The following is a 23,809-nucleotide window of genomic DNA, read 5'->3' on the forward strand; positions in this document are numbered from 1 at the left end:
AAAAGCGTATAGAGCAGCTCGTCTATTGGTTACGTGTCTGCCAATCTAAAATAATGGCCAATCCTAGTGAAGGAGGCGGGATTTATTTACAACGACGCACGACACCGGAAAAGAGTGTCCTCTTCATGCCAAAGCACTTTTCTGAAAGTTTTGTTGTTGTTTACAGTGAGACAGTGTCACAGCACCAGCTGTTAGCACTCCGGCAACTGTCTCTAGGATATTTAAATATTTGTCACTTTATTACTTTTCATTTTAAATAGCCTGTGGCATATGCTTATATCCGTAAGAGCTCCACGGTCAACTTTTATTAAAGTTTTGCTTGCTACTAGCTAACGTTACCGGTGTCCTAGCCGGCCAGCTCTTGGTGGATGTGAGTCAGCAAACTTTGTGCTAGGCTAGCTGCTGTCATTTTGAAGAAGTCCCTTTTGTGTCACCATGGACCATAGTGGCGCTCACCCAGTGAAACTGTACGTTTACGACATGTCCAGAGGCATGGCCCGCCAGATGAGTCTCCTCATGCTAGGTAAGTTTCTGTCCAGCTAGGTTACGCCTTGGTTGGCTTCACGGGCGCAGAGATGCTCCTCAGGCCTGAGCTATGACTTTATTTATTTCCTGCTGATTTGATAAGGTAGTTGATCAGTAAATAAGATTGGAATACGTTCATTCTTATATAATTCAGCATTTCTTTTTCATCTCAGGGAAACAGCTTGATGGGATATGGTGAGTGCAGCTTGTTTTATAGAAGTCTTCTCACCAAATATGCTGCTAACTGTGGTGATCTACTTTCATTGTCCGGGTTTTATCAGAATAAGGTGTTTTGGTGTCTTATAGGCACACTGCTGTTGTGGTCCATGGAAAGGAGTTCTACTTTGTAGGAGAAGGCATCAACCATTGTTCACCCGTAAGAATCATCCTTTCCACAATACCTTTGCCACTTTTACTACTGTACAGGGACATGCAAATACTTGTGAAGGAAGTGTTTTCAACAAGGCATCCACTGAGGTGTGTATGTGTGTTGTATCCAAGGGTGGGAGCTCCTTGGGTGAGCCTGACTTTGTAGTGGACCTGGGCTCCACTGAGGTGCCTGAAGAGATCTTTATGGTGTACCTGACTTCACTGGGAGAGTCCACATACAGGTACGTAAAGGCTCAGACTCGCCACATACGTCCTGGAGGTCAGGGTGGGTCAGAGTCTCTGAGCCACTAAAGGACTTTGATAAGTGATAAACATGTCTTAAATGCTTTCTTTCAGAAAGTCTTTCAACACGTTATGAGAATAAACATAGATAAGCAATTAACAAGTGAAAAAATAAAAATAAATAACCCATAATTGTGCGAATGCATTGCTTCTCTGCTAACTTTACGAAAGCATAACCCACGCACTACAAGATATGATCGCCTGGTAGTTATGGGCCAAAGTGAATTTTCAATTTATCTAAAATGTCTATAAGAGATGTAGTGAGGGAAGGAAGGAACCAAAAAAGGAAATTGTCAGTTCTGTCTGAAGTGTTTCTTATCTTGTCTTTTCCTGCTACTCACCTGCCCTTCTCCACCCTGTCTGACCTCTCTGTCTTTTCTGTGAATGATGTCACCGTCTCCTCTCTTCACAGAGGTGACAAGTACAACCTGTTTGAGCACAACTGCAATGCTTTCAGCAATGAGGTGGCTCAGTTCCTCACAGGCAAAAAGATCCCATCGTACATTACGGACCTTCCTTCTGAAGTACTGTCCACGTGAGTCAACTCAGTTTAATAAGTGTCATACAGCTGTTCTTACGTCACCAGAACTCTTCTTATTTTTCCTCTTTGTATTTGTAATTAAGTTATCTCAGCTTATGTTGTCACAATACTAAACATTATGAATTCAAAATATATATTTAATTTCTTAAAAAAACAGTATAGCTGTTTGATACAAAACTAAATTGAAGCCAAGCTACATCTGCAAAATATACTGGTGTGAGTCCCTCAGAGGTGATTGCTTGGAAATAGAAGGGGTTTGTTTGTGTGACTCATTGTTTTGCACCAATGTTCCGCGATTTTACAGAGAGAAATCGATTATAGAAGAGATGGAGGGACAAAGTCTTAAAGATATATTAACTTCCAAGTAGAGGGGGTGCAGCCAAGGAAATGTTACATGCACCAACTAAAGTTAAAGTAGTAGACGCAAGTTGAAAAAAAGTAGGTATTGGAAAATAGTAAATTGCATCACTTCACCCCAAATATGTCCAATGTCCAATACACCTCAGGTTTAGGTATATTGGACATCCCAGACTGATGATGTGTGCATAGATGTGATGGAGGATTTTTCCTTTGTTCAGTTTCACTCATACCTCCCTGAATAGACAATATTGCATCACTGTGCATCGCATCATTTATAAAATATTAATATTACAAACAGTATTAAAGTAACATTCATTTTTAGTTTTTGTGACACTGTGACTTCAGTCAGTTATTTGTCTGTTTCTGTCTTCGCCTCAGTTGAAAAGCTGATTGTTAAGTTGTGCTTAATTTGTTTAGTTTTTTACCCTTTCCCTTCACTCTGCTCACATACCATCCTTTGTTCAGACTTTCTTTAGGCTTTTTGATTTCAACGTAACCGTACGATCTGCTGTGTTTCCTCTTTAGGCCTTTCGGCCAGGCTCTCCGTCCTTTACTGGATTCCATCGTCATAAATCCCGGAGGCAGCAACATAACTGGACAGCGGTAGACAGGGCTGTGCACATTAAAGAAAGTACTTCAATCCAGTGGTCGTTGAAGTGGGTGAGACTATCACCATCAGCCGCCAATGAGACTCTGATAACATCTCTGCCTGTGGCTGACAGGTTGATCTTTGCTATTAAGTTTCAAGTTCAGTTTCTGTTTATTCTATACATCTGAGGTTTTAAGGTGTGCCAACCACTGGTGCTAGGGGACTGAAAGAGTACATTTCTACTCTGGATGCAATCAGTGAGATGCAGCTACAAGTTTTTGTGTTCATAAAAGGAGAGTACGTCACCTGGTTTAATCATGTCCTCCAGATTTGTATTTTAAATTGTTATTTGAGAGGCTGAAGTGATCTCTTCCTGTACTGATACTCTTGATTGGCTTTTTAAAAGTCGATTAGGAAGTGTGTTAAAATTAGATTACCAGTACAGAAATGGATTTAAGAATGTTGTTCCCTTGGTATGTAACTTGGTTTATACCTTGCCAGCTCTCTAAAAGCAAACAGACTAATCCTACCTCAGCCATATCATGCTCTTACCAAACATCGGTCTTGTCTTCCACCCTTTTTGGTACCATATCAATGACCGCTGACAGCTCCTTGGGGAAGAGAGTGTAGTTTAATGCTTCTTATAAGATGCCGTGTTCCCTCCCATCACTTCACTTCCTAGTGGCCATTTACACAAGTTAGATGGAATTTACAGTTGTTATTCTCTCTCTTCATCATCAGGAAAGCTGTTCTTTACAATTTATCAGGAGAGAGATTTAAGCAGTAATGCTCAAATCTGTATTTTTAATGGAGCTTATAAAGGCTCCAAGGCTTTGCAGTCCTATAAATGTGTTACTTTAATAATGGAATAAAAAGAAATACACTTCAAGGTCTAGCTGGATCCAGATCTGCACATGTTCAGTTCATGGTGAAGCTAACAATGCTCCTAGATGCCACGATGTAACAAAAGATTTCTCTTAAAATCCAGAAACCGCACATGGGTCCAGATTATTACCAAAAAGTAGACCGTTGTTCAATGGTTCATGGAATTATTAAATTCCATTGCATACAAACAAACATACAAGACCAAAATGGTAACCTCTGTGGCAGAGATAATACTTCTTCTCTTCAGAAGCCACATTAGACCATTTATTCCCCCAAGGAGCTCAGGCTAATCTCAGTGTAAATTTTAGTGTAAATTAGTTTTTTAAGAAGTAGAGCTCTCAAACTCGCCACACTGCCGTATTCTACTAATCATTCATCTTTTTAACATGTTGTTTTTGTTCTTCTGGCCTTTCTTTGTATTCAGTGTTTTAGAAAACACAGTTTGACCAAATCTACGGGCCTGTCTTCACTAAAGAGATTCTGAGATTAATGCTTCTTTCAGGGACATCTGATGACCACACAGCATAGGATTGTTTTTTTAATATATAGGACCAATTTGTGCATCTTTTAGCTGCTTCACTTGCCAAGACTTAGAGTTTATTCAATTTATAAAGACAGATATGTCTAATAACCTTAAATACTGAAGTTTTGTATAGTTTCTATTTACATGATTAAGCCAGACATAATGAATTAGATTCACAGCAGGTGTTCTGCCAACAGCCACTTACCTGCATCACTGAGGGGCCATTAATCCCTCCTTAAAGAAAAACATTGCTGATGCCATCTGTGTCTTTAGTTTTACTCTAACTGACCTTCCTGAAAAGTTGACTAGGAATTATGGTTATTTTGAGAATAGTTGTTATTATTATTTCACCTAGTAGACCTATTAAATTGTCTTAAATATAATTTTACATACATGCACAAGGGCTCTCAAGTCGCTTATCATTCCCTTAAATTGGACTATATAAGGTCTTAATTTATTAATTTTTAATCTGATTTCATTTTACTTTTGCACTTAAGTGACCCTGTCAGGAAAAAGCCTATGCTAGATAAAACTTGCTTTATAGTGAACTGTCGTACTGACCTGCTGAGAGAAATCAACAGAAACATTCACGTTCACACATTATAAACATTGGTCTGCAAGTTGTCAAATGTGTGACATTTAAAACTTTGCTCAAGTTGTGATATTAAAATATCTTTTATGTCTTAACATATATGTGAATTGTTTTGTGTTGAAGAATGACTCATCACTGTGCGCACATTTTAACAGTGGACTATATGGAATATAAAGGAATGCATTGATGGTGCAGTGTTGACAGGACCACAAGATCTCTTGGCGGTAGGAGAGATCTGCCATTAAAATACAAGTGACTACAAATGCTTTGGGTTCATGTAGTATCAAGAACATCCACAGGGTGACACTACAGGCTCACGTGGCAGCTAGTTAACGCCACAATCGAACAAGGCAGCACATAAATGTGGAGTGTGGACATTTCTTAAATTAATGGATGAATTGGTGGTTAGTGGGACATGTTTGTTTTTGTCACTGCTTCAAGTCTCAGTTGGAAAATATTTCAAATATACAGTAACTCGTGTCACATTGTCTCTTAGCATTGAGGCATTTTCTTCGTCATTCCGTCTATTCAAGATCCTATCCTGTTAATAATTACAGCAGATATCTTTAGGTTTATTCCCATCAGTGACACACACTATTTACTATTAACAAAGAGATGGTAAACGTTATATATATATATATTTTTTTATATATATCAGCCACATTGACTAATTATGACGTTTTGTGGTGCTAGTAACTTGATCCCGCTAAGAGCTGCTGACTGCTGTCAAGTTGTCGTTTAGATTTTGGCTGCAGGTATTGTGTTCGTACAGTGTGACCTAATTAACGTGCCTGCTGCTTGGTGTGTTTTGCCCAAAAGTGTCAAAGGTCCAACATTTCTTTGATACAAACATGAGTCAAACCAAAGACTTATAGTGATTTTACAATCTTTAATATTTCATCTTTAAAAGTGGCATCAGTTACTAAACAATCCTCTGCAATGAACATTTCTAGATTACTTTGGGTTTAAATGAGTTGTTTTGCAATAAGAAGTACAGGTACATACAGTATATACACATTTTTGCTACATACTGTATATCACACCAATACACTTTGGATTTGCTCTGTTCTCTTATATATTATTTTATTAAACAGATACTTAAAGGTACTCCAAAACGATAACCTGCAGAGGTTTATAGTGCCAAAGTGGGATGAATTTCCTGCTTTCACTTGGCACAAAGAAACAATTTCTATTGCAGCTGAACAGTGACATGCCACTAACCTTACACAGCATTAAATATCATAGTCTCCCCAGCTTGTACAAACTAGCTTTAAACAAACTGCCGCATGCTCACAAATGTTTCACTGCAAATCAGATTTGTAGTCAACACTACTTGTTTCTGCACCGCATCCCATATATCAGTATTGTGTAATCACACAATAGAAACATCAATTTAGACAACCTGTCTGCTTTATAGTAGTTTTGTCCGACAGTACGTTAACTTGTGTTTTGCCACAAATGTAAAAACCCACTGCAATAATGTGACATACAGTACAGTACACCTACGTTATCATCCTCTACTGCACATTAGAAAATTGCACAATTCAGCTAATATAGATCTTTCTATGCGTCGTGTTCCATGTTACTAAAATCATTAACATGGAATAATACATTATGTTAAAATGTGACATCAACAGCAATTATAACAAATGCTCTTAGAATTAAAATGACTTAGTTCATACAGCCCTTATTCAAACAAAATGTATAGGAAATTCCATTACATAAACATATTTATACAATATTCATAAATAAAGCAGAACACATTATTTCCATAGACGTTGGCACTACATAAAACTTAAAAAAAATGTGTTCCAAAAGATTGACTCATAAATGTACACAAGATGTCAAACATTTATCTTAAATAGATGAAAAAAGTGGTTGGTTTCCTCTACAAAGACCAGAGAGGTACCGTTGTTTTAGGTGGAGAAAATGCATGATTTCATGTCAAGAAAAAACGTTGGAAGCACTTGTTCACGGCAAAGAACTAAACTTCTTTTGCTTATAAAAAACTGTCTCTAAACCAGCAGATCTCAACATTTTTAACTCACGGCATCAAGCATTGAGAGGAAATCATGCCTGCTGGGGATCATTCACTACATTGGTAATAAGAAGCGACGAGGAATTACCGACGTGGTGAGCTTTTGTGTCAATTTATGAGCAAATGAAAGGAGGAGAAAAGGCAGTGTACTCAGTGGAAGAGAGACAAGTGGCTGGTCTCTTGACCTCAGTGTCTTAATGTGATTGTGCTTGTTTGTGTTAGTGAATAAAAGAAAAAGGCTGAACATGCAGCAAGATGCTCATAAAACATCACCTGTGGAGACTTTGATGATGCACTGTGTGGTGCACTGTGAGGTTTGGGGGTCATGAGGAGTGTACGTTATTATAAGATGTGAATAGGGAATGTCTGGGTGTGACACCTCCACTTTACTCTGTTTGAACCAAAGTCGAACATTTGATTTTGTTGCATTTTTGGTATTTGGTTTGTCTATATTCACGCTGCTCAATTACTGTGATTGTCTTGGTGCAAAGTTAAACTGTAGATTTTGGCAGTGGGAGGGAAAACTGATCTATCTCTGTGTAGTTATCTTGTGCTACCTAATGTCATTGTTCAAATAAATTATTTGTATGATTTGACAAATTTCAGAAAGAATGTACGTTTAAATGAGTTTTGAGTCTGTGTTGGTCACAAAACAGTTTTCTTCAGGGAAGAATCTGGACTTAAAAAAGCAGATAATATATGTTTTTTAAAGCAGCTATAATCAATGTTTTTATAATAACAATGGATCAAATGACAACGTGTAATATGAAAGGGGTCACTTGAAGTGAAATATCCCCTTTGCAATTCCCCTCTACTCTGTAGAGTAGAGGGGAATTGCAAAGAGTTTCATTTTAGCATCTTTCAGCTTGTTGTTTTACTTTTCCAACCAGCAACTTCACTGTTTTGGTTCACTCTCACCACTCAGCAGGCAGCTGTTTTCAGCAAAACAAATCTCTAAAAGCCCTCTGTACAAGCAGAAAGACAAATTTAGCCACCAGCTAGTGAACATAGCGGAGCATTTAGGAGCAAAAGAGCTAGCAGCGACCAAACCAGAGCTAAAGGAGAGTGAATATTTGACTTATGCAGCACGTGGGCAGAAACACAATTCCAAATAAATCATAATGTTGCTGCATATCTGCTAAATGTGTAAATAACAACTGTTGTTCACATCTTGTTTCTGATTCCCCCAAGTGGCCCAAAAACTAAATCAGTGAATGAAGCTTAAAAAGTTATTGAGAACACAATGAGGCCAGACTTACTCGCTAACAAGTACTGCATCTGGGCAGATATCATGTTCTCTTTTGTTGCCTTGACGATTATGGTCGCTTACAGATGTTACACTTAATATACCTCATGATATAAAATTATTTGAGCAAGGTTAAGCCGGCAGCTCAGACGTGAGCTGTGGTGCAAGACTTATTGTGAGTGTATGAGATTGGGGAAGTCTAAGTTAGCACCTGTCTGTGAGTGTGTGTGTTTTAGTCTTATTTTATTTTTAATAATTTACTTTTTAATGGTTGTAATTCACATTTATTTATACAGTCCCCTCTAAAAGTATTGGAACGGTAAAGCAAATTCCTTTTTTTTTGTTGTTCACTGAAGACATTTGGGTTTAAGATCAAAAGATGAGTATGAGACAAGAGTTCAGAATCTCATTTCCTGGTATTTACATCTAGCTGTGTTAAACAACTCAGGAGCTACCACCCTTTGTTTGAACCCACCCATTTTTCAAGTGAGCAAAACACACTTGGAACATGTGACTGACAGATGTTTCTTGTTGCCCAGGTGTTGCATTTTAGGTTGATTGTCCAAACATTAAACAGCTCTGCGTGACTAGTCTAAGTTTTCATCCTTGGTTCAAACCTATAAAGACTGCATTTCCTGTTAAAGAGGATAAACCAACATGAAGACCAGAGAGCTGTCTATGGGAGAAAAGCAAGCCATTGTCAAGCTGAGAAAAGAAGGAAAATCAACCAGAGCCATTGGACAAACATTGGGCATAACAAGTACAACAATTTGGAATGTGCTGGAAAAAAAAGAAACTACTGGTGTACTGAGCAACAGACGTCCAACAGGTCGGCCAAGGAAAACAACAGTAGTTGATGACAGAAATATCGTGAGAGCTGTGAAGAAAACCCCTAAAACATCAGTAAGTGACATCACCAACGACCTCCACAGTGCAGGGTGAAGATATCACAATCCACTGTTGGAAGAAGACTCAGAGCAGAAATATAGAGGCAACACCACAAGATGCAAACCACTCATCAGCAGGAAGAATCGGAAGGCCAGACTGAAATTTGCAAAGAAGTACAGAGATGAGCTGCAAACGTTCAGGAACACAATCTGATGGACTGATGAGACCAAGATTAATCTCTAGCAAAGTGATGGAAAAGCCAAAGTGTGGAGAAGGAAAGGAACTGCTTATGATCCGAAGCACACAAGCTCATCTGTGAAGCATGGTAGAGGTAATTTCATGGCTTGAGCGTGCATGGCTGCTTCTGGAACAGGCTCATTAATATTTATTGATGATGTAACTGATGATGGTAGCAGCAGAATGAATTCAGAAGTGGACAGAAACATTTTGTCTGACAATTTACGTGAGAAACGCGTTGAAACTAATGGGGAGGAAGTTTATCATGCAGCAGGACAATGAGCCAAAGCACACTGTCAACAAAACAAAGGACTTCATCATGGGGAAAAAGCGAAAGGTTTTAGACTGTCAATTACCTGACCTTAACTCAATAGAGCATGCATTTCACCTCCTTAAGAGGAGACTGAAGGGAGAAACACCCTGAAACAAACAAGAATTGAAAGAAGCTGCGGTAAAAGCCTGGAATAGCATCACAAATGTAGAAGGGCTGGTGATGGCGCATAGATAAGATTCTTGCCTTTGGTGTGGGAGACCTGGGTTTGATTCCCACCACCCACCATTGTGTCCCTGAGCAAGACACTAGTAGTTGCACACCAGTAGTTGCTCCAGAGGCATGTGACCTCTGACATGTATAGCAATTGTAAGTCGCACAGTTTGGTGATGTCAATGTGTTGCAGATTTGAGGCAGTAATTGCAAGCAGGGGTTATGACACCAAATATTAAATGCACTTTACTTTAAGGTTATTTGTTCCATTACTTTTGCTCAACTAAGAATGCTGTGGTCTAATAAAAACGGAGATATGTCCTGAGTTGTTTAACACATCTAGATGTACGGAGGAACCAGGAAATAAAAGCTGAAATTCTGAACTCTTGTCTCATAATCATCTTTTCAACTTAAACCCAAATGTCTTCAGTGAACAATAAAAACAAAGAAATTTGCCGTTCCAATACTTTTGGAGAGGACTGTATGTATTTATTTTTATTCCATATTCCCTAATGGTTTGTGACTCACATGTATTATTCATGTATCTGTTTTTATTGTGTTCACATGTGTCTAATAGTTTATCTTTACACTATCATCAGAGTTTTTGTGGCTGCAACTTCCATGGTAGTTCACGCTCTGTGCAGCACATTGTGCTTCCACCTGGAATGAAATGTGCAAAATACAAAAAGTTTTGCTTGCCTGTGTGTGTGTGTGGTAGATATTTTTGCCTGACTTGAAATTCAGCTGCTAGAACAGCTTAAACTTTAACCAAATAAAAGGTTTAGCATCATAAAATCCTCTCTGCTCTTTCTGCAAAAATATTTCAGAACTTTACAGAAGCGTCTCCATAGACACATGTGCAATCATCGTTAACAGTCCACTTTTTGTGCAGTTCCTGAGGGTGTTGCAGCCATTACTTTCTCCAACATGTATGGTGGATGCGTTGCATTAACTGTTGCACGTTCAGAGCAGCAGCAGCAGCAGCAGCTCTGCACAGTGTCCTTTGCTGTCCAGATTTCAGAGACAAGATGAGAAATGTCTAATGCTCCAGGCCTGAAAATGCCTCTGCGAATTCCCCTGCAATGGCGCCAGGGGGCTGGAAATTACACACAGGCATCCACACACATCCCCATACTCTTGAATTATGACCCAGACAGTTCAGTAGTGAGAGACCCAGATCCACAGTGACTCCTTCCCTTTCCTTCCCCCGAGGAAGGAAAACACACAGCCATGTACGTTTGTTTTTCTATTTTTCTCTTCTCTCTCCTCCCTTTCTCTTCTTTTCTAAAGAGTCCCAGCCTCTGGCTCTTACTCTGTCCCTCTATTCCCTCCCCTCCCTCTCTCTGGTCGGGATGGAGGCTGATGGGAGCTGACATGATGGTGGCATTGTCCTCACCGTCGAGTTAATGTGACCCCGGGGAAGCTGTCCCTGTGCTCTTGGCCTGATGGCACAGAATGCAAAGCGCTTCGTTGTGGAAAGAGGGTGGGAGAAACTGAAAGGGGTGAGAGCAAAACAAGGAGAAAACAGCCGTGCATGGAGGTAGACTGAGAGATGCAAAATATTTGAGGTGTTTTTACAAGAAGAACAAGAGAGAATTAATCAAAGAACTGCACAAAAAGGCATCTACTGGACCTGGAAATGACCCAACAGCATTACCTTGAGATTATTTATGACTACATTGTAACTAAATGGTATGTTATATACTGTAGATGAGAAATGTCCCGCGTATCAAAACAAATCAAAATTTAAATGCCTCAAATTGAGATATCATACTCATGTTTTGAAATGTAACAATGTTTGTTTAACAAAATGTAAAATTGACTGAAACACAACCCTCGCTGGAGTTATGAAAGACTCCCAAACTTCTTAACCACCACTGCAAAGAATTTGAGTGAAAATACTGTAATGTGCCAGATGATAAGAATCTTATTATTCCATAATGTATCATAGAGATATATTACTTTAATTGTTTTTAATGTCTCTGCTCTAATTACCTTGCTAATGTACAGATCACTGTTGTTACATACAGTAGTGACTTAATCAATGTAGCAGGGTAGAACATTTTAGATAATATAATTATTTGCTTTCTTGGAGAGTTAGATGAGAAGATTGATACCAGAGATTAATATCAACTCTAACTCTGACGAAAGCCTCTGTCGAATGATTCCTTTAAGGGAGAGGGAGCAGTGGGTTTTGTAGGACGTATGTTTTATTAATGTGTTGCTGTTTCTATTGGTTGCCAATAATGGTAAAAGATTTTTAGTGTATCACCGAATTTAACTGAATGATTCCTGAGGTCTAACTCCTGTAGGTGAGCCACATAAATGCAACTTAAAGGTTATGACGCACATTTACATCAAATGCAGCAAATGGGAACAGCTGTATGTTTTGACTGAATGTCTCCTTGAATTGACAGTGTCAGAAAGTGTGGGCTCTGGCTGCAGTTTTTTGTCAGCTCCAGGCTCATTGTAGAGTGTTTTTAACAAGCCAACCTGACCACGAGCCAGCTTGGTATTTTGCAGCCACATGTGCCATTGACCTACTGAACTAAATGTAACAGGAGTTACATGGCTAACACAAACAAACTGTACATTCCTGCCAAATCTGACAGGGAACCAACGTGTACAACTTTACTGCAGACAAAATCAAGCTTGCACTTTGCTCTAAGAGCTGGCACAAGTAAGATTTTTGCTGTTCTGTCAAGGTCTGTACAACCAAAATGAAACCACACTGTAGTGTGAAACTGTACTGTGTAATATCTGAAGGCTGTGTGACATATAGGAGCCTGAGAGTGATTCTAAGCAACCTTGGTACATTTCCTTTCAGTTAGCTACTTTATATGATCAATGTAGAAGACCCCTGCTGGAGTCCAATAATAACCTTTACCAGCAGAGTCCATTGTCTGTGAGAATGGTGGTTCTGCTATGCTGTTTTTCTCTTGAATCTCACTGTTTCCACTTATCAAAACATCCCTTTTCATCTTGTAAATCTGAATGTGCCTCCCCATTTAACATCCCTCGCCTGTTGGGCCAACTGTCCCAAACTCTGGCATTTAGCAAACACCAAAGGTTTTTCTTAGTATGTTTAACACTGCAGCAGGCCGCTCTCTGAGGCCTTGGTGATCAGACGGTCACCTCAGTCGTACTGTGTGTAGAGTAGCTCTTCTGCCTGGTGTGGTGGTAGTAGGAGGGTTGTGATGGGTGCTGCCCCTGTATGTGCTGCCCCTGTATGTGCTGCCCCTGTATGTGCTGCCCCTGTATGTGCTGCCCCTGTATGTGCTGCCCTTGCCCTGCTCCCCCTCCAGCTCCTCCATAGGGCTGGCTAAAGAGATCCGGCATGTTCTCTATGCTCTGCTGCCTCCGGGTTGAGTAGCCATGTCTCCGGGTGGAGCTGTGTATGGAGGAGGAATGCCCTGGGGCAGAGGTCTGCCTGTGGACGTGGCGGCCAGTCGACTCCCAGTCTTTGAAAGCCGAGCTGGAGAGCAGCGGGTGTGTGGTGGTCTTGGAGAGATGAGAGTGCTCCAGGTGGCTGGAGGGGATGGAGATAGAGAGTGGGGCGTGGAGGTCGTGGTGCGCTGACACAGGCTGGTGGATGTATGACTTCTCCTTGGGCTGTACAGGCAGAGGCTGGAAGGCAGGAGGTGCCACAGGCTGGTACTGGGAGAAGTCCATGAGTGGGAAGCTCTTGTAGTAGCTACGAGATGCACTGTGCGCTGTAAAGAGAAGGGGTGGGTGAAGACAGTAAGTAAGTAAAAGTGACATTTATACCGAGCATTTATCAATAAGTTATAGGATAATTTCAGTTTATTACAACTTGGGTTGTAGCTTAGGACATAATTTCTTTCTCAGTTAACCGCTAAAATCTCTCAATATGGAGACATTGCTAAAATTAAGTTAGAAGAAGATGATGTGGGACAAGAAACACAAACAGGTTTGCCAGGTTAGCCAGATTCATTTGGAAGACAAAAAGTAATGTGAATGGTACAATTATTACCCCAACTGTCAGTTGTAAACATCCATTGACAGTTTACAAACCAACTTTGTGGTTCAACTTTGACCTACAATCTCTACAATTACTGTAGTGATTAAAATGCTATCAGAACTGATAGAAATGATTGCCAAAGATAGAAAAATAAAAGTTGGAATAATTACGAACAATGCTTTCATTTACTGCTCTCTTTGTAACCTTTAACAATTAGGCCAGTAAAGCAAACACGTTCTATATTTGATCTCTTTAAACTTGTTTACACTTTAGAGTCATTTTCAATTTGTCACAGTCTGATGCACTTCTGAGTCACATGCAGAAGTAGCCTAAAATGAACTGTCAATGTGCAAACACAGAGTCTGTCTCTGCAGGAACGCTGATGAATGAATCACACTTAATCCATGATGCATTTATGTTTCGACCTCCCGGCTCCAACCTGTCAGCAATGTCATCTTCTTTTGCTCCTCAAAGTATTTTAGAAATTTTTAAAGGGAGACCATGCCACAAACTTGAATTCATAAAACTCTTCCACTCTTGCTCTGTCTAACACACTTTTTTTTAACACACACTATTTTTTTTGGCTGTTTCAGCCTCACTTGATCTGGTATGACCAGTAGCTTGTGGTGGCTAATGTTGGCAAACTTTAGTGAGTTACTGTGGTGTAATTGACAGTTTGCTGACTTTATGACTCTTTTCTACTTGCACTATGTTTTAGCTTTTACTATTATACCATAAATGTCACTTTTGTTGCTATTTAAAGTTAAAGGTTAGTACCTAATAATAACAAGAAGACTACAACAGTTCACCTTTTGATGAAATGTGAACAGAGCGACAAGTTATGGAAAACAAGAGAGAGCAAGCAATAAATGAAGGTTGAGTAGGAAGAGGGGAAAATTTGAAGGAAGATACCTAAGGATAAAATGCAACAATATTATAGATAAAACAAGTTGACTGACAATCTTGTGGAAAAGTACAAAAGCAGTGCCTAGTGAGAAGGTTCAGTGTGAGCCATCAAAAGCAAAAACATAATTTACAGTTTTCACCCATTACAAATAAATGGGACTTTCTTGTCCAGAAAATGTGAAAGATAACATGAATAGAGAGACGCAGAAGAAGGCAAAGGATGGTCAGGATGAGAGGAAGGATTTGAAAAAGCTCAAAGTTGAAAGCCAGTGATTTAAGTAGCCTACTTCCAATTGATGCATGACCTCAAGGTGAATCCTCGTGGTATTCCTATTTTGCTGCCATACAGAGGCCAGAAGGCAGGGAGAGCGAGGAGGAGGAAAAAAGTGAGGAGTGTAATGGAGATGATGGAGGTACAGATAGTGTGTCAGGATGTGGGGACATACTGTGGCAATGAAGGTTTATAAATACCCTTGCCCTGAGTCCAGAGTGTGCACGTATATGTGTGTGTGTGTCATGGGCTAGCATGAATGTCACAGAAAATTATTTAAATAAACTTAAAACTGAGGTCATAGCCGCTAGCGTCCTAGCTACATGAACAGTAACCTTGTCTCTGTGTGTGTTTTCATCGTGTTTTGGGTCCACTAACAATAGCTATTTGTTTTTTTATCTTTTTTTCAAATGCTACTATTTTTTGCCAATGTTAATTCCATTACAAAGAAATAGTTACTAAAACTGATGCAAATGGAAAGTATGAAAAAGAGGTGTTCATATGAAGTTGAACATTATTTCTGAATGTCCTGTTTGCAGACCTTAGGTAAGGTTGGAGATGGAGTTTTACAGTTTCTGACAGTTTGGAGGGTATTTTTAAGGGCCTTCCCCCCAATCAAACAGTGTGTTTATCTGCTCTAATGTAATCAGTAAACTTTAGCATGTCCCCTTACTTCTGAAGCCAAGGATTTTATCATCAGCTAACTGCTATTTTGTGGGGTTACAGGTTTAGGACTGACTAATTCACAGTGTGGGAGCTGGTCTTGATACTGCATCAGAGTTTAGGTTAATATTAGCGGCTCTGTCCTGCTCTTATTTAGATTTGAGGAGCTTTAAGCAACCCCTACTAAACTTGTTACCAGAGATAGGGTTACGCTTGCCACACGTTTGTTGACTAGTCATTACAGCCTTTTCTTTTGTAAAAATGAAACTTGTTTTTAAAAATACGAAAAATAAAGTATTTAAATCAACATATGTTTTTCTATACTAAGCATCCATCTGTCCGATCTTATGTTTTTCCCTATCCCCCTTCCTTCTCCTGCAGGAGGCTGCAGGCAGGGAGGCTGATTGGGCTGGGCAATCACCTGTGCAGCTCTACCTTCAGAGCTTATTTAGCCAGGACTGATCAGTCTTTTGTCTCTCTCCTCCTAGGCTGACGTCCTACTGGGTTTGTCTTGTGTTTCTTCTTTGGTTAATCCTGACAACACACACATACACATCTCACTCATCCAGTCACTGCTGACACAACTGATAGTCATACTTTGCCGCACCACGTATTATTGGTGATAATTTGATTCTTCTTTTACTTTTATAATAAATCATACCATTGGCTTGCAAACTGTTGTGTCTCACCTCCTTTTTGTCACGGGCTAAGAGTTGGCTTGTGACAATACTATGAACCTAGCTAACATAATTAAGCATGCATGTAGCCATAAACTTATATTTAAGACCCTTTAATTGGGTTCTTGTTTTGTAAAGAGTTATTGGAGGTATTAAAATGTCACCTGGAGATGGCGTTTACAACCAACTCATGAAGCTAACAATTACCTAGCATCTAAAGGTCTGCCAGTTGTCAATTCTAAAAAAAATCTGACAGCTTCAGCTGATGAAATCGATAGTTGCTGGATAAAATGAGATGAGAAAATGTTTTGTCTATCTCTGTCTGAAACTAAGGACCTGTTGTTTCAAAAATAACCTTGAATTTTGTGTGGTAAATGTGACACTGTTTTCATTGTATAATGCAACATGTTCCAGACTAGATTGGAATGCTTGACAGGTGTAGCAGCAGTAATTAAGGGGGAAGTGGTCTAGTTAATGGTCAATTACTTATTTAGTGCCCTTGACCGAGGAGCCTTACCTCAGGAGCTAAAGCGTGTCCATCTGTAGTAGTCTTTACTCCTACACCCATGTGTAAATCTACTGTATGTACAGTATATAGAGAGGGCTGTTTCTAGAAAATTACCCTCATGATCAGTCAACCTTGCATGGAAAATAAAGGTTAAAAAATGGACCTTGACAAGCAATGATTTGCCTTTGGCTCACTGGTAGACGATTGTTTTGCTCTAATGGCATACCTGGGGCTGAATATAATTCTGTGCACTGTAACACCAACTACTATTCACCATGTGTGTGACTTTTGGTGACATAAACGGTCTGTACAATCACCTGGTAAAAGCCCTACAGCCTCTTTTCCAGGCTGTAGTAACTTTGCATCTACTGTACATCAAAAATCTCAATCTCTAACAAAACCACATCCGGAGGTATCATAAAAGTACAGTGAAAAAAATATTCAACTTGTGACCAAAAGTATTTTGAAAATGATTACATTCAAGAAAGCTGTGCACAAAGTAAATGATGTGATGTAACAGATTTGTGTCCATTCATGATTCTGTAATATTGTGACCATAACCGATGTGTGTGCTGCATAATATAACTGACACATCTATTAAATGCGCTTAGCATTGTGAAAGTTTTAGTAAAAAGTAATATAAATGCCATGGACAGTTTTCACTCCATTGAATCGGAATTCTTGAGGGAACTACAACTTTACACTTGTTTACACTTACAATTTGGACACTTAAATGAAATGGGGAAATTAAATAAATGAATGTGTAGTAAATATTCTGTAGCAAATAGTGAGGATGAGGCTTTGTTACATTTAATACATACATTATACAGCTCTGTCCTTGGCAATGACCTGTACTGTTAGCTTAGACGCAGCTAAAATATTGTTGCAAAGTGATCTTTATAATAATAATAACAATAATGTTACTGACAATTAAAACAAAGGTTTCAGAACTATAACTCTGATTAGACAGTTCAGTAGGCCATTAAGGAACTTTGGAGAAAGTCTACTGAGTCTACTGTGGAGGAAGACTTGGATCAATCACATTTAGAGACAATTACTATTATCTCACCAATCACACCACGTTGCCTGATAGGAACAGCGTCGGCTCCTCTTTAAGATCAAGATTAGGCCAAGAGGCTTAGAGACTCTCATCAGTTGACAGCTCCTGCACTGCCAGCCCACTGTACTTTAAAGGTTAGTGTGTCAGTTGGAGTCAGCATCATTTTGTGTGTGTTTGTGTGTCCGACTTACCCACAGCTTTAAGGGAAGAGTATTTGTTAAGTCCCACTGTGCTGTGGTTGCTGTGTGGGTGTGGAAGCCCTTGTCCAAATGGCCCATAAGCTGAGTTATTCAGATGGTACTGTTCTGTTAAGAGAGACAAGCAAAGTGAAAGAGGCAGTGTCAGTTGGTGGTGATTACAGTATCGTTCCAAAAATAATAATGCTTTTTTCAACCATAACCACAACCTTCCTTAGTGTTGTAAAAATGATGTAAGAATACTGTCGCCACATGCAGATAATTAATACAATTTAAAAATGCAGGCATTGAACCATGGCTGTATTAACCCTTCAGGTAGCTCTGGAGCGGAAATAAGTTGCGGGGCCCTACTGACCAACAGTTCCTTCCACTCTGTGCAGTCTGTTAGCACCCGGTCACCTTCAAGTACCCAGTATGTCATGCCTAGGCCCTTTCCTTGTCTGTTACCACTTCCTGTTTTGTTTCGGTTACTCGTCTTGTGTCTCGTTTCAGGTCGTCATCTGCCTTCCCTCCATGTGTGATTACCTGTCCCTGCCCTAATGTGCTTCACATGTGTCTCATTGTCTCCCCTCCCTCGGGATATATAAACCCACTCTCCCCTCATGTCTTTTCCAGATCGTCTTGTTCCTTGTGACAGAGTTCCAGCCTCTTTCCTAGTGATATTCCCCGTCTAGCCTGTGAGTTTTGACTTAGCCTTGTTTTACAACCCTGATTCTTGCCTTGTGTTTTTGGTACTACTATACTATCCTGCAACAAATCTACTGCTTGTTTTACCTGGAGTCGTGCTCTTTGAGTCCATTTCACAGCTTCATTATAATTTGCCTTCAGCCCCAGATCCAACCAGAACTCCTGAAGTAATGCGTATGATGTGTGTCAGTTGATCTGGAGCTTGATTACACACATTTGGGAATATGCGGCATGTTGGCACAATATAAACAAAAAAAAAAAGGTATTAAAACTAGATTTTGACACAGGGCCCCTCCACAATACAGGGCCCTCATCATTTCAGTTTCACTTTTCTAATGGTTTATATTTCTAAATAAAATTGCAATAAAGTCACAACTGAAAACAAACCAACTGACACACAGTCAACCTGGGACTTCAGGGGGACGCCAGGAGCCCAGGTGCAGCTGCCTGGTCAGGAATCCAGAATTGCATTAGACAATCAGAAACATTGTCAATGAACAGAAGTCAGGGTTTTACAAAATTGTATCAACTGTAAGTGTGGTGAGGGTGACCAAGGTTTCAGCGTGGTTAACTGGTGGTTATAACGAATTAGGTTTTATGAAGCGTCATACTGACACATCTGAAGGCATAGAGGGGAGCAAGATGTGACAGATTGTTCAAATGGGGATAACAGCATACTCTTTTTTTAATAGTGTTTCACTCATAAAGTAACTGTAAATTATTGTGTGAAGAATAAAAAAGAGAGCTGGAGAAAGAAGTTCAATCCTTGTATGCTTTCTCACCTTCGCACACCTCGCCAGTTGCTGCATGAAGTGAGTGTACAATGTCGGACGCAACCCCCAAATGTAGTTTGAAGCACACTGACACATCAAGCTGAAAGTTGGCTGTTGAAGCTGCTGGGCTGTCATTAAGCATCTGTGTCTGAAAATGATCTCTTCATCTGTGGAAATCACAGTGATTACACTTTTAGTGCTGGTTTTTCTTTTTATTACTTTACTTACAGTGCCATTTATTCGCCTTGTGAGACAATTTAAAGTGTTCAAAGTGCAGTAATAGTGGTTGGCTAATTTACTTTGTTAGTCTTTCCAGGATTATTTTTGGGTTGTAATACAGCACAAGCAGGTGAGATGTGTGTGACTGTTGTTGGTGGGTGCAACTTTTGTTTTTTGATACTATTATATAGTAATAGAGGAGAGAGATGCGGCCTGGTCCAACCCGTTCTCACTCCCAAGTTGTCACATAGTCAAGAACCGGCCCACCAGCAATAATAAAACAAAATTGATAGCGGATGGTGCTGAAATAGATGTCAGTCATAGCAGCTACAGTTACTCACACAATCGCTTCCTCTCAAGTGATTGTGCCTACAAAATAAAAGTGCAAGAACATTTTTTGCAGCAATGCTTTATGTCGAGTTTATTGAGAGCTTTTACTTTGAAGAGTTCTGCAGGACATTCAGTAGAGACTCTGGCTTGCTTGACACACGTCTGAAAAAGCCTTGAGTAAAGGTGTGATTGGATTACCCTGAATTTCCTCAGGGAAATGAAAATAAGCGTCCATAGGTTTTTGAATCCAGCTCAAATGCTGGGAAGCGCACACACTGCAGCACATGCTTTATTGTGAGCATGTGCAAAAGTGTCCTTATAATCAATTTGTTTAACAAGGGAGAAAAAAAAATATCCACAACTAGTTGTAATTGATCTTACAACCTTCCTAACGGGAGTCCCACACAGTACCAACTGAGCTAAGCACGTACACGAGTATACAAGGATTTGAAATAATTTGACTTTGTTCTGGCCTGCCATGTAACGGCTTGAAAAAAATTTGGCCCAATGCCAGACTTATTTGCTGACCCCTGCCGTATTGTGTAATTAAATTTAATGCTAAATATAGGGGTAGGATATTCAACAGAAAGGTCTGAGTAAGGGAGTAAGGATGTTGACGGGTGGGCCAGAAACCGGACTTTCAGTCAGGAGACCAGTGTTTGTTCCCCGTGTAAAACAAAAAGTCAACACTGAATGTTTTTATTTAAGTTATGCACATAACATTACATGACTTACATAAGTGAAGTAACGTAATTAATATTGTTATTTTAAGCTAAACCATGACCTTTTCCTAACCCTAATCAAGTGGTTTTGGTTCCTGAACCTAACCAAATTGCAACGTGCCGTTTCACAATGTTAACTACTAGTTTTATTTTGAAAGTTTAACCAGACTTTGTATATTTATTGTTGTTAACTTGACTGGATGTTGCATACTTGTCGTCGCTAACTTGACCATGGAGCCCCACGTTGAAAAACACCAAAGGGGTACCTGTTAAAAAGCATATGAACAAACATCCATATGTTACGAGTTGGGAGTGAGAAAGTGTTGCAAGGTCAGAACTGGGGACATTGTGGTTCACCGTTGGTATGGCAAGGGGGACACCTTCAAGAGCAACTTTATACAGTACACATGTGGTGACTTTCAAAGGGGGGCTGAGTGAAGTGGCAGGAGGCAGAGTTAGGGGCCCAAAATGCAGACAATGACGAGGAGGATGCAGTTAAAGATTATTTATTTTCTGAAAATAAAACAGGCTTACGTGCGAGCATGAGTCCAAACACAGAGGTAAAATCCATCAAAGGCAGAGTAATCCAAAAACAAGATAATAATCCAGAAAACCCGTGGAAACAGAGCACAGGGCAAAACACTCAACATTAGACAGGGACGCAACAAGGACTGAACACAACTGAAAGCAATATATACTGGAGTACACCACACACACTCACACAAGCAGGCAGGGCCATTAGTCACAGGTGAGACACATTAGGAATCAAAGCAGACAGGAAACAAACCTAGACAAAAACACCAAACACCAACGATTACAAAAAAAAACAGGAAGTAAAGCTAGTGACACAAGGACGAGTATAACAATATACATCAGAGAACATGAAACAAGAAACAACAGAACCTAAAAGAGAACACAGAGGCAGGGAATGAACACTAACACACACACTAAGAAGAGTCTGAACAGGAAAATAATGCCACTAAAACCCAAAAACCACGGGGACGGCACTGAGAACTTCAGGTGGGCGGCCCGAAGGCAGGGCAGATGGGACATGACAAGGACTTCAGGCGGGTGGCCCAAAGGCAGGGCAGAAGGGGCATCGAGAACTTAAGGCAGGCGGCCTGAAGGCAGGGCAGAAGGGGAACATGAGATTTCAGGCGGGTGGCCCAAAGGCAGGACAGATGGGGAATGACAAGGACTTCAGGTGGGTGGCCCGAAGGCAGGGCAGAGGGGGCACATGGGACTTCAGAGGGAAGACCTCGAGGATAATCCGACAGGCTGAGCAGGTCAGGAGGAAAGCCTGGAGGTTTGGCCAGTAGGCCAAGCAGGTCAGGGGGTTGACCAGGGGGCAGAAAGCAAGGGTAGAACCCCTCAAGGACCCTTGCAGGAGGCCGGAGGTCGACGACCAAGACGAGACCTCTCTGGACGCTGGGCAGGGCGCCGGCAATAAGGGTGGATACTCTCCAGAGGCCTGGCTGAAGTCCAGTAGTGAAGCAGCAGAATAGGGAACCAGGAACAAGGCTGCAGGGATCAGGACTGGTGTCTGAGCACCAGGGCCATGAACTGGTCGGAACCAATCCAATCCAATCCATTTTATTTATATAGCACATTTTAAAAAACAAAGGTTTACAAGGTGCTGGACAAGAAATAAAACATAAAAACACATATGAAAACACTTAGACATAACACAAGACATAAAACAACATAAGTACACATAGTTCTCATGCTGGGTTAAAAGCCAGGGAATACAAGTGAGCTTTAAGACAGGATTTAAAAGATTCGAGGGTCAGGGCTTATTTCACCAGGTAGCTCATTCCACAGTTTAGGGGCTGCTGCTGAAAAAGTGGCGTCGCCCCTGGTTTTTAACCTGGTTTTTGGAACGACCAGCCAAAGTTGATCAGTTGACCTAAGTGACCGTGAGGGGGTGTAAAAATGTGTGATGTAGTGAGGTGACAGCCCATTCATTGATTTAAAAACAAACAATAAGATCTTAAAATGTATTCTAAAATGGACCGGGAACCAGTGTAGCGAGGCCAGGACTGGTGTAATGTGTTCATGCTTGCAAGTTCCGGATAAAAGACGAGCGGTAAGCGTGAGAGAGAGGTTTGGTTAACGCCAATGTAAAGTGCATTACAGTAGTCCAGAGGAGTTGAGATAAAAGCATGAATCACATCTCAAAGTGCTTACGAGATAAAACAGGTTTAATTTTAGATAAAAGCCTCAAGTGATAAAAACTGGATTAAACAACATTATTTATCTGTTTATCGAGTTTAAAATCATTGTCTATTTTGACACCCATGTTTGTGACTATGGGTTTCGCATATTGTTGCAGGTAGCCCAGGTCAACAGGAAGGACATCACCGGACCATCGACGGAGACCTTGAGGCAGGAGTCGGTCAGACCACCGGCAGAGACCACCCAGTGGCACTGGGCAGTCTACATACAGTATCTTGGGGGTTAGCCAACCGTGGTGCTGTTGAGCTGGGCCGCGGAGACTCTGGGGTAAGGGGTGGTCGAGCCTGCAGATGACTTGGGCAGCCGTGATGGCCACGTCTCCTCCTGTGACCACCACAGGACCCGGGGGAAGATGGCCAGATGGGTCCCCACGTGTAACAGTGAAACTAGCCGTGCAGGAAATAAGACGGTGGCTAGCCGCCAGAACGTGAACGCTAACAGGCCGGGAAACAGCCAAATGGAAACTGGATAGCATACAGCTAGCTGATGTAGAGTCAGGCAGGTGGATGCCGGCTAGCTGGTTGCTAGCTGCTGGCTGGAGGCTAACAGGCGAGGTGTCACGTCACGGGTGTTCAAAAATCTGCCCACCCAATCTGGTAATTGAACCTGCAGCCAAGATTTGGAGGCTACCTCCTGGTGTGCCTTCAACAGGGCTGCTTGCTGGGACTTAACACAGTCAGCATTCCTCCATTCTGTGGCAGGAGGCAGAGGTGTTGACCCAAAATGCAGACACTGACGAGGAGGATGCAGTTTAAGATGATTTATTTAATGAAACTAAAACAGGCTAACGTCTGAGAATGAGGCAAGAGTCCAAACACAGGGGTAAAATCCAACAAAGGCAGAGTAATCCACAAACAAGGGAATACACTAGATTGTGCGCTGTGGAAGTGTCACACAAAATGCTGGATTAGCATGAGTTAAAACAAATCTCCCTTTTACCTCGAGGCTGGTGACTTTGGGTGAGAGAGCGTTCCCAACCCTGATGGCCAGCCAGTCCCA

The 23,809-nt window shown here is 40.7% G+C and overlaps 2 protein-coding genes across 2 annotated transcripts; one reads left to right on the forward strand and one right to left on the reverse strand.

Annotated features, from left to right (window-relative positions):
- The first annotated feature begins 107 nt into the window (after positions 1 to 107).
- Positions 108 to 4,784, forward strand: LOC119916088 (desumoylating isopeptidase 1-like). Its single transcript, XM_038735964.1, has 6 exons — positions 108 to 523; positions 699 to 720; positions 832 to 901; positions 1,027 to 1,136; positions 1,610 to 1,732; positions 2,624 to 4,784. The coding sequence occupies exons 1-6, from the start codon at positions 436 to 438 to the stop codon at positions 2,703 to 2,705; spliced, it is 495 nt and encodes a 164-aa protein (XP_038591892.1). The 5' UTR covers positions 108 to 435; the 3' UTR covers positions 2,706 to 4,784.
- Positions 4,785 to 10,011: 5,227 nt separating this feature from the next.
- LOC119916501 lies at positions 10,012 to 19,446 on the reverse strand. The gene is made up of 3 exons (XM_038736543.1): positions 19,314 to 19,446; positions 17,839 to 17,952; positions 10,012 to 13,293 (listed from the first exon to the last, which is right to left on the reverse strand). Exons 1-3 carry the CDS (start codon positions 19,444 to 19,446, stop codon positions 12,704 to 12,706), a joined length of 837 nt encoding a protein of 278 aa, XP_038592471.1. The 3' UTR covers positions 10,012 to 12,703.
- Positions 19,447 to 23,809: the final 4,363 nt, after the last annotated feature.

Source organism: Micropterus salmoides, unplaced genomic scaffold, assembly GCF_014851395.1.
Source record: "Micropterus salmoides isolate LMB-PRFRI ecotype aquatic unplaced genomic scaffold, ASM1485139v1 Ms_hic_scaffold_21, whole genome shotgun sequence".
NCBI classification, from domain to species: domain Eukaryota; kingdom Metazoa; phylum Chordata; class Actinopteri; order Centrarchiformes; family Centrarchidae; genus Micropterus; species Micropterus salmoides.

Bases quoted from the DNA above. Each gene is read 5' to 3' on its own strand.
- LOC119916501 (XM_038736543.1), bottom strand. From the start codon at position 19,446: ATGCTTAATGACAGCCCAGCAGCTTCAACAGCCAACTTTCAGCTTGAT. The intron at 17,953-19,313 runs GTGAGAAAGCAT...CTCTCTTAACAG, and splicing joins AACTGGCGAGGTGTGCGAAG to AACAGTACCATCTGAATAAC. The intron at 13,294-17,838 runs GTAAGTCGGACA...TTCTCTTTACAG, and splicing joins CTCTTCCCTTAAAGCTGTGG to CGCACAGTGCATCTCGTAGC.
- LOC119916088 (XM_038735964.1), top strand. From the start codon at position 436: ATGGACCATAGTGGCGCTCACCCAGTGAAACTGTACGTTTACGACATG. The intron at 524-698 runs GTAAGTTTCTGT...TTTTCATCTCAG, and splicing joins GATGAGTCTCCTCATGCTAG to GGAAACAGCTTGATGGGATA. The intron at 1,137-1,609 runs GTACGTAAAGGC...CTCTCTTCACAG, and splicing joins CTGGGAGAGTCCACATACAG to AGGTGACAAGTACAACCTGT.